The 14,171-nt window shown below is 40.1% G+C and overlaps 1 protein-coding gene across 4 annotated transcripts in view; it reads right to left on the bottom strand.

Annotated features, from left to right (window-relative positions):
- Positions 1 to 14,171, bottom strand: part of LOC138754360 (multiple epidermal growth factor-like domains protein 6) — a 294,761-nt gene that overhangs the window by 53,279 nt on the left and 227,311 nt on the right. For all 4 annotated transcript variants that reach the window (XM_069918534.1, XM_069918531.1, XM_069918533.1 and 1 more), the window contains 6 exons: positions 12,002 to 12,169; positions 10,918 to 11,049; positions 8,972 to 9,100; positions 7,813 to 7,941; positions 4,941 to 5,075; positions 4,159 to 4,293 (listed from right to left, as the gene is read on the bottom strand). In XM_069918534.1, the coding sequence (XP_069774635.1) occupies positions 4,159 to 4,293; positions 4,941 to 5,075; positions 7,813 to 7,941; positions 8,972 to 9,100; positions 10,918 to 11,049; positions 12,002 to 12,169 (828 nt within the window). The remainder of the gene's footprint in view (positions 1 to 4,158; positions 4,294 to 4,940; positions 5,076 to 7,812; positions 7,942 to 8,971; positions 9,101 to 10,917; positions 11,050 to 12,001; positions 12,170 to 14,171) is intronic.

A 14,171-nucleotide genomic window follows, 5' to 3' on the forward strand; every position in this document is an offset into this window, starting at 1 on the left:
GAGGCAACAAGTTAAGAATTGAGGGAAGATTTTGATCTTCTCGGTTGTATCATGCTTACACTTATGAATGCTAAAATGGACTTGAATTAAACATCCTTGCAGACAGCCCAGTATAAATTCCATGGATCAGAGTTAATGTTAGATAATGATAATGTAGCTCATCTATTCCTAGCATTTTGAAAGTGAGATACTCAACAAATTTCCTCATTCTCACACTACTCCTTATAACTATTAAACTAACCACTAACTAATCATTAAAACACAATCATTACATCTGGAAGTCCTGTTCACTCCTGACCATGACTTCATCACCATATCCAGCTCCAACAGTGTCATCAAGTTTGCAGATGGCACAACAGTAGTCGGCCTCATCACCCATAATGATGTGTCACACTAAAGAAGAGGTGGGAAATCTTGTGAAATGGTGTGAGAATAACAACCCGAGTTTCAATATGGATAAGACAAAGAAGATGCTCGTGGACTTCAGGAGGACCAAGAATGACCACCCTCCACTACACATCAACAATTTTGATTGTGGAGAGTGGAGAGCACCAAGATCCTTGGAGTTCATTTAACTAGTGACCAATCATCAACCTTCAACATCTTTCACTTATCAGGAAGCTACAACAGCAACTGCACTTCCTGAGAAGACTGAAATGCGCAAGCCTACTGGCCACCATTATGTCAACCTTCTGTAGAAGCTCTGCCAAGAGTGTCTTGGCCAGCTACATCACAGTGTGGTATGGTTGCTGCAGAGAAATAGATCGGAGGTCAATCCTCAGGAGCAAGAGTGGCAGTGAGGATCACTGCAGTCTCCCTTTCTCCCCATTAATGTGATCTACCGGAATCGTCGTCTGAAGAGGGCATACAAAATCATCTTTCAGATGCTCTTGTCGGGGAAGAGATACAGGAGTATCAGAGCCAGCACCACCAAGTTGAGGAACAGCTTCTTCCCACGGGCAGTGAGAACGCTGAACGACCAAAGGAACTCCTCACACTAACCATCCGAGACAACCATATTCATGAAGCAATGCTTGTTTATTTATCTATTTATTTATTTCTATAAATATTTGTCCTGCACATTTATTGTTTGTCGATATGTCTGGTTGTATGTCTGCATGTCTTACACTGAGGTCCTGAGAACACTGTTTTGTCGGGTTGTATTCAGATGACAATAAACTTAACTTGAAATGCTACATGCAATATAGATTCAGTTCAATGCTCCTGTAATACTGTCCAATTTAGTTACAGAATGAAAATAGAATTAGGCAAAGCACTACTCCAAAAAGCTCCATTCAAATTTAGTAATATGTTCAAGCAAGACTAAGTTCTATAATCCTTTATCAATATCTCAATAGGTACCATATGAATTAAACAGAGAGCAACTCTCCTTCTACAATATCATATTCTCTGCATGTGCCCTGCCCAAAATTTATTCTTCAATCAATTTCACCAAAAACAAATGGTCAGCTCATTACTGTGGGACCAAAACTGACTGACTGGATTCAATATAATACCAATAACCACACATCAAAGCCTTTAGGCAGAATAGAGGTACTTAAAAAGACACTAGAAGAACACAAGTCCTTTCACTCCACAACTGCAACTTGAGCTGCTTTTCTCAAACAATTCCAGGTTGGTTTATTGAAAATCATCTGGTAATAATAAATCGGTGAAGATTAATTGATTGGATTAAGTGAATGTATGCCTGATAAATTCCATTCACTTTAAGGCAGCAGGTACTTAAGTTAACAAAAGAACTGGGGAATGTATCCAGGATCAGGTAAGAACTAAAATGCATTTTATGGTGTATCATTCATGAGTTCTGAACAGTCTAAAAGTGATTTGAAGCCAGCAAAAAAACCCTTCTAATTTATAATTACTATTGTTGGACAAACCAACAGACAAGTTGGCCACTAGACCCCACAAATCAGTATTTTACTTCTCGAGTCTTTTGGGGGGAAAAAAAAATCAAAATTTTCATATGTCCCTGGTAGGATTTGTATTTAATCTGGTCATGTAGCCAGAATGCTGTTATGCCTCATTTATATGCAGAGAGATGTCATATTATCACACCGTTTGATGTGCAGATGACTCAGAGGGCCACTTGCCCCCATTCTCCCATGTAGTATGACATCAATATTCCTTATCTTGCAACAAAGTCTCTACCCCTTGATCTTCCAGATTACCTCACCTTTTAGAAATACAGTAACTGAATGGCAAGCTCAGGCACTTCTGAGTTAGAAAGTCTGAACTCAAATCTTGTACCTGAACATTTAATGTAGTCTGACATTTCGGTGCAGAAATATGAATTTGTCCTCTGTCTGTTTCTTTTGCTTCCTTCAAGGTTTTCCAAGCACTATTCCAACTTTGCAACTCATGTGTTCAAGGCATTTCTAGATATGGTGTTAAAAACACCGATCTTATCAGGTTGGTTCTGACTGATAGCTGGGTTGGAGTGACTGTGGGGAAGGTGATATCTCTCTGTATTAAGCTGTTATTTATTTTTATGAGTTATCCCCTCACAGTACTGTCAGTGCACTGAATTGGCTTTGCTGTAAATGATTCCAATATGTCTAATATGCAGCCCATGGGAATCTAACAATAATATTACATCATAGTTACATTTAATCTTCTCATGAAAGAACCACAAATTCTCTAGTTATTGAACTCTTGCTACAAAGGGTACTGCATGAAGTTTCATCTGTTGAGGCAAAGACTCCAGCATTTGGGATATCAGTGGCCACTGTCAGTTCTGATCACTGTCAGCCATGGGTTAGTTCTGAGAAAAGTTCTCTCTGAAATAAAAAGGCTAAGAATTTTTCTGGTTGCAATGGGAGCGTACGAGTAGTTTACCAATTCCCATCATTAACATGTGTCAGAGGTGACACCACAGTGCTGAAGGCCTCATTCTCTCTGGCCCTAGGCTCCAAATTATCAAAGTGCTCCATGAAGAGCAGTGGCATCTGTGCATCAGTTGTAGTGTTCTTGCCTCAGCTGTGAAGTTCAAGATTCAAGTCCAGTAACTTGAAGACAGTGCAATGCCAGCTGATGAATGGGTTAGGATTTATGCATATGCCAGTATTCTGTTTGCATGTATTGTTCAGGTTGATTCATCAGTTCACTACAAACCACACAATCTATTGTTCTGCAGTACATGGATCATAGTCTGAAGGAAAACACGTTGCAAACCACAGATCTGAATCTTAAATGAAATTAACCAACAAAACTCTTGGAACGATATAATATTAGATGGAAATTCCAAAGATGCTGCTTTTTGGATGATATGCTTAACTGAGGCCCTTTATGCCCTCTTAGGTAAATATAAAAGACACCGGCATAACTTGATGAGAGGCAATGGAATGCCCATAAGTGCCCTTTGCAAACCATTCTCTGTCAACTAAAACTGATTAACTGCTCATTGTCTCACTGCTGTGGGTTTGCTGTGTACAAATAACTACTGCATTTCCTACATCATAAGAGTGTAGGAGCTGGGAAAATGCTTTTCTTTAGGTAATGATGAGCTTCTGGAGGAACTTAGCAGGTCAGGCGCCCTTTCTTGAGAATGTATTTCTACGAGGGGGCGTGGCCAAGCAAAGGACTTTTCATCGAGCTCTCCGTGAAGAATCAAAAAGACGGTTAAAATCTTAAAATTAAGAATATTTTCACCCAAAAAAATGGACAAACCAAGTATTAAGAAACCAAGGCAGCAGAGAACAAAAATTGGGGAAGTTTCTACTCAACCTGGAACATCGAGTGAAAGCCCAAAAGGGAATGGCGTAAGAAACATAGTTACAACCTATTCTCCTATCATCCCCTTTATAAAAGAAAACTTGGGTTCTAAATTATGGATTGTTTTATGTGGTTGTCTCATTCAGCAGAAAGCCAGATGAGTGAAAAAAATGTTTTTGTGACAAACTTTCATGCGTCCAATTCCATCAATGCAACATTTACAACCTCTTCAATCTTTTCTTCCTCTTAGCTACAAACCATTCTGTCCCAGAAGCTCCTACTTTCACAATTTCCATGTGAAAGACTAAGGGAAGACACTAATTGGATAACAATGAGCTTACATAGTCCACCTTTTCTATATCATTCTTTTCAAGCATGCACCTTTGTTTTTCAAGTTTCCAAGAAGAATTGAGCTTTAAGGTGTACCTTGATTACAGTTTTTTCCGTGATATCCTTTCGGACACAGTATCTTGCATTCACCAGTTACATGGTCACAGGAAACACCTGTTGAGCAGTTACACTTGCTGTGGCATCCAGATCCATAAAAACCAGGATCACAAACTATAGACAAGAGGAAAGCAATAACTGGGATGAGGCAGTAATATGTCCAAGGTAACTACACAATCTCAAGTTTTCAGCCTAAAATGACTGGATGACTTTTACAAGATTTTCTTGGCTAACATCCAATCTTCACTAAAATTATTTTTTAAAAAGTGAGATGTAACCATTTTGCATAATGGCTACTGCTATTTTCTGGTTTTAATAGAGTCTGCTTCATTAAAATGTATATCAATCATTTTCATAGACCTATAAAATAAAATGAAGGACAGCAGCTGTTAAGGATCTCAATTTGGATTGGTTTCATTGAGTTTGAGAAGTTAAATAGAGATGGTTAAGAACTTCAATAGAGAAGAGTTTGATTGGGTAGATATAGGAAAGATATTTAGCTCGGAGGGAAATCAATCCAAAGGTCAAATTGTAACACCTATTAGAACTGGATACAGGACAGTTAGCCCATCATGTCAGTACCAACTCATTGCTAGATCAATCAAGTTTTAAATGTGCAGTCTATTAAGCTTGTCAACTGGTGGATTCTCGAATGCTTGTCCACATTCCTTTTGAACTCCAACAACAATATTCCTTAATTCACCAGGAGCTTGATCACTCCTCACATTCCTAACTAATATACCCAGTAGTTTGGCCCTCACCATTTTGACAGGAGATTCCATGGTAGCCAGGCCTGCAGGTACAGCCTCCGTCTTTGCGGTTGCATTCTAGGGTGTTGCGCTGTTCACAACGACACTGATGCGAGCAGCCAGTTCCGTGAGTCCATTTTGGACAAGCTGAAAAGGAGTGAAGAGAAGGGTTAATGTGGATCATCTGTTCTTCAGGAAGACCTTGTGCTAAAACAAGCCTCTTAAATCACAGCAGGTTTTGATTTGAATCAAAAACTAAGATGGAGAATGTTACAGCCACAATTCTGGCCCTGGAAAATAGCCATAGAAGTTGTCAGACTGTGGTTGAAAACTCACCACATTCTCTGATAACCTTCAAAGAAGGGGCTTCCTATGCTTGCCCAGTCAGGCGAAGACTTCAGATTTATTTATTTATTTATGTTACATAACATTACACACAACCCTGAGATTCTTCTATCTGCAGGTGAGGCAGAATTTCCAATTGTTGGTCAAGTAAAAAAAATCATGTGCACATGTAAGAAAACAAACTGTGCAGTACAGAGAGAAGAGTGAAAATCAATAAAGAGCAAAAGTGAAAGTCCTTAAAAGAGTCCCTGATTGAGTTTGTTATTGAGGAATCTGATGGTGGCGGGGTAGCAGCTGTACATGAACCTGGTGGTGCGAGTCTTGTGGCACCAATACCTCTTTCCAAATCTCTTTCAGAGATGTGACTCCTAACACAATTTTTATGATTAAAAAAGGTAATTGAATGAAAGGCCTTTGAGATGGTCCTGAAAGATTAGATTACATGAGATCCAGGGACAGCTGGGCAACTGGATACATAAATGGCTTGATGTTAAGAAACAGAGAGTGGTAGAGGAAGATTGTTACTCAGTTTGCAGGCTTATGACCATTGGTGTGACACAGGGACAACTGTTATCTGTCATCAATATTGCTGACGATGACAATGTAGTAAGAAAGTTTGTAGATGACACCAAAACTGATGGTATAGTGGAGAAAGTTATCTAAAATTACAACAGGATCTAGCTGAATTGGGAAAGTGGGCCAAGGAATTGACGGATCAAATTTAACTTCGACAAGTGCAAGATACCACACTTTGGTGGGTCGCATCACAGCAAGACTTAGACAATAAAATGTAGGGCCCTGTGGTGTCTTGTAGAACAAAGAGACGGGATTTAGGTACATAGTTCCATGGAAGTGGTGATGCAGGTAGATAGGGTGGGGAAGAGGCATTTAACATGTTTGTCTTCATTGGTCAGGGCATTGAGTTCAGGAACAGAGATATCAGGTTACAACTTTACAGGATGCTGGTGAGACCATGCTTGGAGTATTATGCACTTGTTTGGTGACCAAGGTATAGGGAAGATATCATTAAGCTTGAATGGGAACAAAAAAAGATGCACAAGACTGCTGACAGGACCAAGGGGGCTTCAATTACAAGCTGGCTAGGCTGGGACTTTCCTTCTGGAGTGTAGGAGGCTAAGAGGGAATCTCATAGAGGTTTGTAAAATCATGAGGGGCACAGATAAGATAAATAGTCATAGCCGTTCCCCAAAGTAAGGTGATCTGAAACCAGAGGGCATAGATTTAAGATGAGATGGGAATAATTTAAAAGGGTCCTGAGGGCACCTTCTTCATACTGAAGGAAGTGGGTATATGGAATGAACTGTCAGCGAATTCAGTAGAAGCGGAGATAATTGTAACATTCAAAAGACATTTTGATAGGTAAATGGATAGGAGAGATTTAGAGGGATATGGGCTGAAGGCAGGCAAATGTTTCTAGCTTGGTTGGTCTGGACAAGCTAGGTCAAAGGTCTTGTTTCCATGCAGTAGAACACTATTAGTGTTGGGGGAACATGAGCAAATTCCCAATGCAACAAGGGTGAAAGTAACATCTTTCAGATGAAAGATTAGATTGGATAAATGGCTCAGTAAATAACAATTGTCTCTGGTATTTTGATTGCCTATCCTTGCTTCCATTTTTCCCAGAGTATAACCTTGCCAGGAAAAGCATTTCACTGTAAGAAGACACAGAAGTTCTCTGAGTTTGAAGAGTGCCATTGACAAGCAAATATTCCAATTAACTTTGCTAATGCAATGTACAAACTTTATATCCTGATATTATTCATCCATTATATTTCATATAAGGCACAATTAACCAATATCTTTGGTTCATTGGTCTCTCTTTGTGGTCTCTTGTGAGTTGTGGTATGATCTGTAACATTTCCATAGCAGCTAGCAATCACATACACCTGACTAAAGCCACCCGCAGCAAAACGTAGGAAGAATTATATCCTTTGATTTAAGGCCAGCCAACATCCCTTCATCCATAGCCCATTTTATGAGGATGGAAACTCACCAGGTGCCAAAAAAGTGATTCACAACCGAATGTAAGCCCTGAAGGCCTTGCACTGTTACTTTGTTTAATATTAAGCTGTAAGATGTAAGAAGTTAAGGTTTTGCAGTCTTTCCATCCATTTCTGGCAATTACAGAGTATTGACATTAACACCTAGTAAAGAACGCAGGTTTCGCAATTATTATTTGGTACCATTCAATGTGAGGAACCTGACTTTTTATTTCTTATCATCAGGAAGGCTGATCATGAATGGAGTTCAGTTGGAAAATACCCAGGAGCCCTACATTATGGTGGTGCTTGGGGGTGGGATAACATGGTCTTTATGTTATTGCTCACATCCCTGTGCTTATGTGTGTTTGAGTAAATGTGAGAATTCTTGTGCATTTGAGCTTGCCCAGAGGTTAGAATGGGTAAAGGTAGATCAACCAGGATCTGGCCTCTGTCTTGGGACTCAACAGCCTCAGTGAAACCTTGCATTTTTTAAATTCCTGATGAACAAACAGCAGGAACAAACTCTCTTGACTTACGGAGGTGGCAAAAGCGGCCATAGAGCCCAGGATCGCACAGACAGGCGCCGTAGATTCGGTGGCAGCGCCCGTTGTTGGCACAGTGGCATTTCTTGTTGCAGACTTTTCCATAGAATCCCTTGGGGCAGCCTAAAGGAAAAGATGGTCAATCCCATAACTTAAAGCAAATTCTGGGAACTTCCATGTACTCCAGATCAAGCATGCAGAGAACAGCTGAGAAATTATGGTGAGCAGCAAGAACCTCTTTGGGGGGTGGGTGAATAACAGGGTGAGCAGGCATTCCTTCATAAACTGACAAGCTTCACTGCAAGAGCACGCCCCAATGGTGGGGTACGTTTATTTCCCCGAGTCTCCACAGGCACACAAAACAATTCACCTTTTGCCGATCTGGGCCTGTACCCTGGGCACTCCCATCTCTTATTACCATTATTGTTTGTCTCCTTCTCTGCAGAATGAGCATCCACAACAGTGGGACTTGGTGTGGGAAGCAGCGAGTACTGATGGCCCAAGACAAAAGATTGCAGAAATGGCCCAATACTTTGGAACCTGCAGTTTCCGTTAATTAGATCAAGCCCTACTAATCTCCTTTCATTTAAAATCATGCCTTTTAGTTTTTTTTCCCATTAAGATTAGGTGAGATACAAACTAGAGGACATGGTTTAAGTGTGAAAGGAAAGACATTTATGGGGAACATTAAGCAGAACTGCTTCACACAGTGAGTAGAAGGAGTATGGAACGAGCAGCTGAAGTGATGAATGCGGGTTCAATTTTAACATTTAAGAAAAATTTAGACAGGTACATGGATGGATTAGGCAGAATAATAGTTCGGCACAGACTAGAAGGGCTGAAGGGCCTGTTTGTACAGTAATGTTCTATGGTTATATGATTTTAAAATGAATTATACTTCCAATTCCATATTTTTCGATTTCTGCCTCCTGAAACATTACAAGGAGCTCGTAAACTGGAAGCAGACAATTTGCAGCAGGTAGCCTTGTGAATACGCATCCTCTCATAATTCCTACCCCAATTCCTCGTCTTGCCTGTTCAAACCAACTCTGAATGAATCCCAAAAGGTATGCTGCTCTACACTAAAAAAAAGTTGTGATTTTACTGCCTGACTGTGTGATCATCAGGGAATAACGTATCAGCAACAACTTACCATCCTGGCACATCTCACCACTGACCCCCGGAGGGCAACGGCACCTCCCTGTCAATGGATCGCATGTCGCACCGTTCTTGCACTTGCATACAAAGCTGCAGTTTTGTCCAAATGTTCCTTCTGGACAAGCTGCAAACCAAAAGAGAAGTCAAAGTGATAATAATGCAATATACACAGCTGGACTCAGTTATTCCTGTTATTGTCATTTTATCATGTTACATTGACAATAGTAAGTGTGACAGAGACATGTTAAAAATATTCTTTGTACTGTAGCATTAGTTTGTTTCTGATACTCTCATCTCTAAAGGTCAGGGAGGATCAGTTCACTACCAGCTGCACACTACTTTCATATTAAAGAAATTTATATTGCTATCTCAGGACCTCAGTACGTCACAGAGGATTTTACATCTCAAATGAATGCTTCTCAAGCATCATCAATAACAAAAAAAAGAAAATTCTGGAAGTATTCAGTGAGGCAAGCATCATCCATGGGGAGCAGAAGAGAATCACTGTTTCAGATTAAGGACACTTCACGGAATTGGAACAGTGAGAAAACAAGACCATTTTCAGTTATAGAGTAAGAGAGGAGTGGAAGGGGCTGTGTTGGGTGACCATTACTTTAAATACTTGTTAGAAATCTCAGAAGTGAAAAGAAAGAACGGAACACATGGAAAGTTATTAACTAGCAATCTGGGAGATAAACAAAAAGCTCAGGCTCATCAATGAACACTAATAAATTGTCAGAACTGATACAAATTAATTGGCTATTGTAAATTTGCAACTGAATGTAAGTAGATGGTAAAAAGGACTTGATGGATATGTGAGGGAGGGAAATTAAGGAGATTAGGAATGAGACCGTACAAATGTTGGTGCATATGTACATTGCATTTATGTGCATGGCAATAATCTCTCTTTCTCTCCCTCTATTCCTAAAAATCCATCAAGGAAGTAATTTGGTTATTACATCTATCAATTTGTATATTTCCACAAAGAATAGTAGATCAAATTACTATTTCTAGTCTTCATGAATAGTTCCCGTACACCATGATAATGGTAATATTTTGTTCTTTCAATTAAATAACATTTAATATGCAGCAATCAGCTCTGGAATGTGCCTGTCGTGAGTTTGCGGTGAAGTAAATTCTCCTAGGCATGCAACATCTCCACAGCAAAGTAATATCTTGCTGAGCCCCTTGTAAACAGCATTCCTCATCTTGCCTGTTCAAACCAACTGCTGCTCAATTTAACTTTTCAAAGCTGTGCAGGCTTTTTATTTAATTAAATGGTTTAGTTTTGTTTTGTTTTAAATTACCCTTGCAGTGCTGAGATCTAGAGCCACCAGACATGGAGGATCCAAAATCCAATTTTTGGATTTGCTGAGGTTAGTTCATCTCAAAGAGGAGTCTCAGAGATGCTATAAATCAACTCAGGACCCACGAAGTCAGGAAGGTTTATAAACTGCTTGCTCCAACACAAGTAGATGGTTGTTGATGTCCTCCAGCTAAACTAAAGTAAACTAAAAATCCCAAAAACAAAAATCAGGGAAATATTGGCAAACAAAAGTACAGAACGACATCGAGTGCTGCATTCATTTTTGGCTTCAGGACACAACTTCATAGTTGCAAAACAATGGGATTTGCGATGGCCTACGATTCCTTCAATTATGCTAAGAAGAATGAACTAATTGGGCCCTAACTCACTCCTTTGATGTAACCCATGGAGATCTAAAGGATGTCTGGTTTGATCAGACCAGGGTTCTCCCTGTGTAAGAGTGTCCTTTTCCAACAGGACTACGGCACAACAACAGCACCTCTCACTTAAGGATACTCTGAATTCAAAGTTTTACCAAGGGAGTTGCAGAGAACATGTTCATCTCCTGCATCTAAAGTTATAAACTGAAGGCCAGAGCTTGATCCAACATATGTGAGAGTATGAGATCTACTTACTCTGGTTACACAGAATCCCAGTCCACCCTTCTGAGCAAACACATCCATCTTGAGCGTTGTTGCAAATGCCACCATTCTGACAGTCCTCACAGGTCAAGCTGCAATCATTCCCAAAGGTACCATCCCAGCACACTGCAAACAAAATTCAGATAGTAATAAAAATATAAACCCTTCGAAGAACCCCCAGCCCACAACATCCAAATCACTGACTCCTGCAAACTATTTTGTACACCAACCTGCCTGCATAATTATTGTCACCTTCCAATCCCTTCTAGAATTCTCCATATCATCTCTCTCTATCCCTGCAAAATCCATGCGACAATGTCTCCACGCCTTCAAAACAAATCCACAGCTAGCTGTCTATGTTTCAATACACATTAATGTACCCTTTGAAACCAGTCAACTAGTATGTCAACTCCAGCAAAATCATCTCATTAATATCTAATTCCTTCTTTACATTATTTCCATAGAACATTACAGCACAGAAACAGGACCTTCAGCCTATCTAGTCTGTGCCAAATTATTATTCTGCCTCTTCCCGTTGACCTGCACCCAGTCCATACCCTCCGTACCCCTCCCGTCCATGTAGCTGTCCAAATTAATCTTAAATGTTGAGCCTGCATGCACTACTTCAGCTGGCAGCTCTTTCCTTCTAAATTTCTTCCCTTTCACCCTTAACCCATGTTCTCTGGCTTGTATCTCACCTATTCTCAGTGGAAAAAGCTTACTTACATTTAGTCTATCTATCCCCATCATAATTTTGTAAATCTCTATTAAGTCTCCCCTCATTCTTCTATGCTCCAAGGAATAAAGTCTAAATCTATTTAACCTTTAATTCTTCAAGTCCCAGCAACATACTAGTAAATCTTCTCTGATCTCTTTCAACCTTATTGATATCTTTCTTGTAACCAGTAACACAATCTGCAGAATAAAATCATGTGTACAAACCAGCTTAGTGGGCAATCTAATTAACCAATTTATACTGTTTCAGATAAGAATCCATCTCAATCATCCCCTCCATCATAGAGAAGTGTGAGTTCAGAAGGAAGTCACAAAGAATTCATCTCCTTGATGATGCCCTTACCAAAGCTGTGTGATAGAGTGAATTCCCCTCGTGCCTCTCCCTCCCCAACATCGTCCTCCTCCTCATCGAACAATTGGGTTAATTCCTCTCCATTGTAGAAGGTGACCTCAGGAAAGAACCCTGCATTATCTGCCCGGCCAGTCAGAGCCTCCACTGGGTCATCAAGGGCTGGAACAGAAGGAAGAATCAAACTGCAGGCACTTCTAGATTTAATTTTGCTATAATGGAATCAGCATGTCTCATCAATTTACACAACTATTTGTTAGTGAAATTAATAGTGTCCTTCATCCAGCCTTCTCAATCTAAGAAATTTCTCTCAAAGAAACATTTTTGTAAATTGAGGAATAGTTGTTCACAACAGAGTGGTGTATTTCAAGGACACCTTGTAAATCGCTCATTTGGCCAGAAAGCATACATTAATTTCATTTGAAATTCATTTTGTTGTATTCACAATCAGCTCGCATAATCTTGTGAAGGCAAACGACACTTTTGAAGGCATCCAAAAGAACAAAGCACAGTACAGAAGAGCAACAGGTCCTTTGGGCCTCCATGCCTGTGTTAACCATGACACCCATCTATACTCATTTCTTCTTCCTGAACATGGTCCATCCATTCCCTGCTTCTCCATGCAAATCTATCTAAATGTCTCTTAAACACTGCTTCAACCACCACCTTGTAGCCTATTCAGGCACTATGTAAAAGGAATTGGTCCTGAAAATCTCCTTTAAACTCCCCTCCCCCCTCACCTTTAACCTATGCCCTTAAGAATCTAACCTTTCCACTATGGAAAAAATACTCTATCTACCCAATCCATAATTTTTATATTCTTCAACAGGCCACTCATCAGTCTCCAACCCGATCAACCAAGTGATTCTGTGGCAACAGCATTCAATGGAAGGTAAAGACCCCATTGGTGAAAAGTGAAAATTACATTAGAACATTAATTCAAATATAATTAATTATTTACACATGGGAGAAGCCATTACAAACTCAGGCCCAGAGTTAGAAGAATTTTATACACTGTACATACAACCAAAACACATCACATCAAACATAAAAATGGTTCCTTTTTGAAAGTGTTGTCACTATTTGAATGTATTATCGTTCCTCTTCCAAATATTCACCCACCACTACATAAACTAATTAAACTTTTCTTCCCAGGAATTTGAATGCGAATGTCCTAATCAAGACTATTATATTATTAGTGGTACACTCCTCAAGACCCATTTGAACATAAGCCAGATTTACCTTTTGAAGGAACTTGGGGCAATGTGTTGCCCCTTTGGTTCAAAGTTCCAATAAAGTGCAAAAAGTGCAAAAGTCCTTAAATAAACTCCTGATTGAATTTTTTGTTGAGGAGTCTGGTGTTAGAGGGGTAGCAGCTGTTCCTGAATCTGGTGGTGCAAATCTTGTGGCACCTATATCTCTTTCCTGATGGTAGCAGCGAGAATAGAGCATGTGGTGGTGTTGATCCTTGATGATTGCTGCTGCTCCTTGATGACAGCATTCCCTGTAGATGTTCTAATTGGTGGGGAGGGTTCCACATGTGATGTCCTGGGTTATGTCCATGACCTTTTCCAGGGTTTTTGCTCAGGGGCATCGGTGTCCCCATACCTGTGATGAAGCCCGTCCGCACACGTTCCACCACCCATCTGTAGAAATTTGCCAGAGTTTCTGATGTCATGCCAAACCTCTGCAAACTCCTGAGGAACTAGAGGCACTGACTTGCTTTCTTCACAATGTCATTTGTGTGTTGGGTGCCAGGAATGATGAGAAAAATATTTCCAAGGGCCTGGGTGCAGACCTCACAACTTGTGGGGAGCAGGAATGGTCCCAGCAGGATCCAAGGCGATCGGACCGGTGTTGATTTTGCACTGGGTGCTCTCTTGCTAATCTTATGCAATCCCATCTGAAATTGAGTGATTACCTCAATCACTGATCTATCTAAGAAAAACTTGAAGGCCTTGAAGGAAGGATCAATCCCATAGATTGCCAACTTTACAGCCAGGATGGAAAGGATGACTGAGCCAAATACCAGTAACTGGACCACATTAAAAATCAATATTAAAAACCAGCTAAGTGTCTCCTTCAACATGAACACAAGAACATGCAACCTTAGTGCATTTCCAAATTCAATATGCTGAAATAGAACAAACTGCCACGTTACACT

Source organism: Narcine bancroftii, chromosome 2 (assembly GCF_036971445.1).
Source record: "Narcine bancroftii isolate sNarBan1 chromosome 2, sNarBan1.hap1, whole genome shotgun sequence".
Lineage (NCBI taxonomy): Eukaryota > Metazoa > Chordata > Chondrichthyes > Torpediniformes > Narcinidae > Narcine > Narcine bancroftii.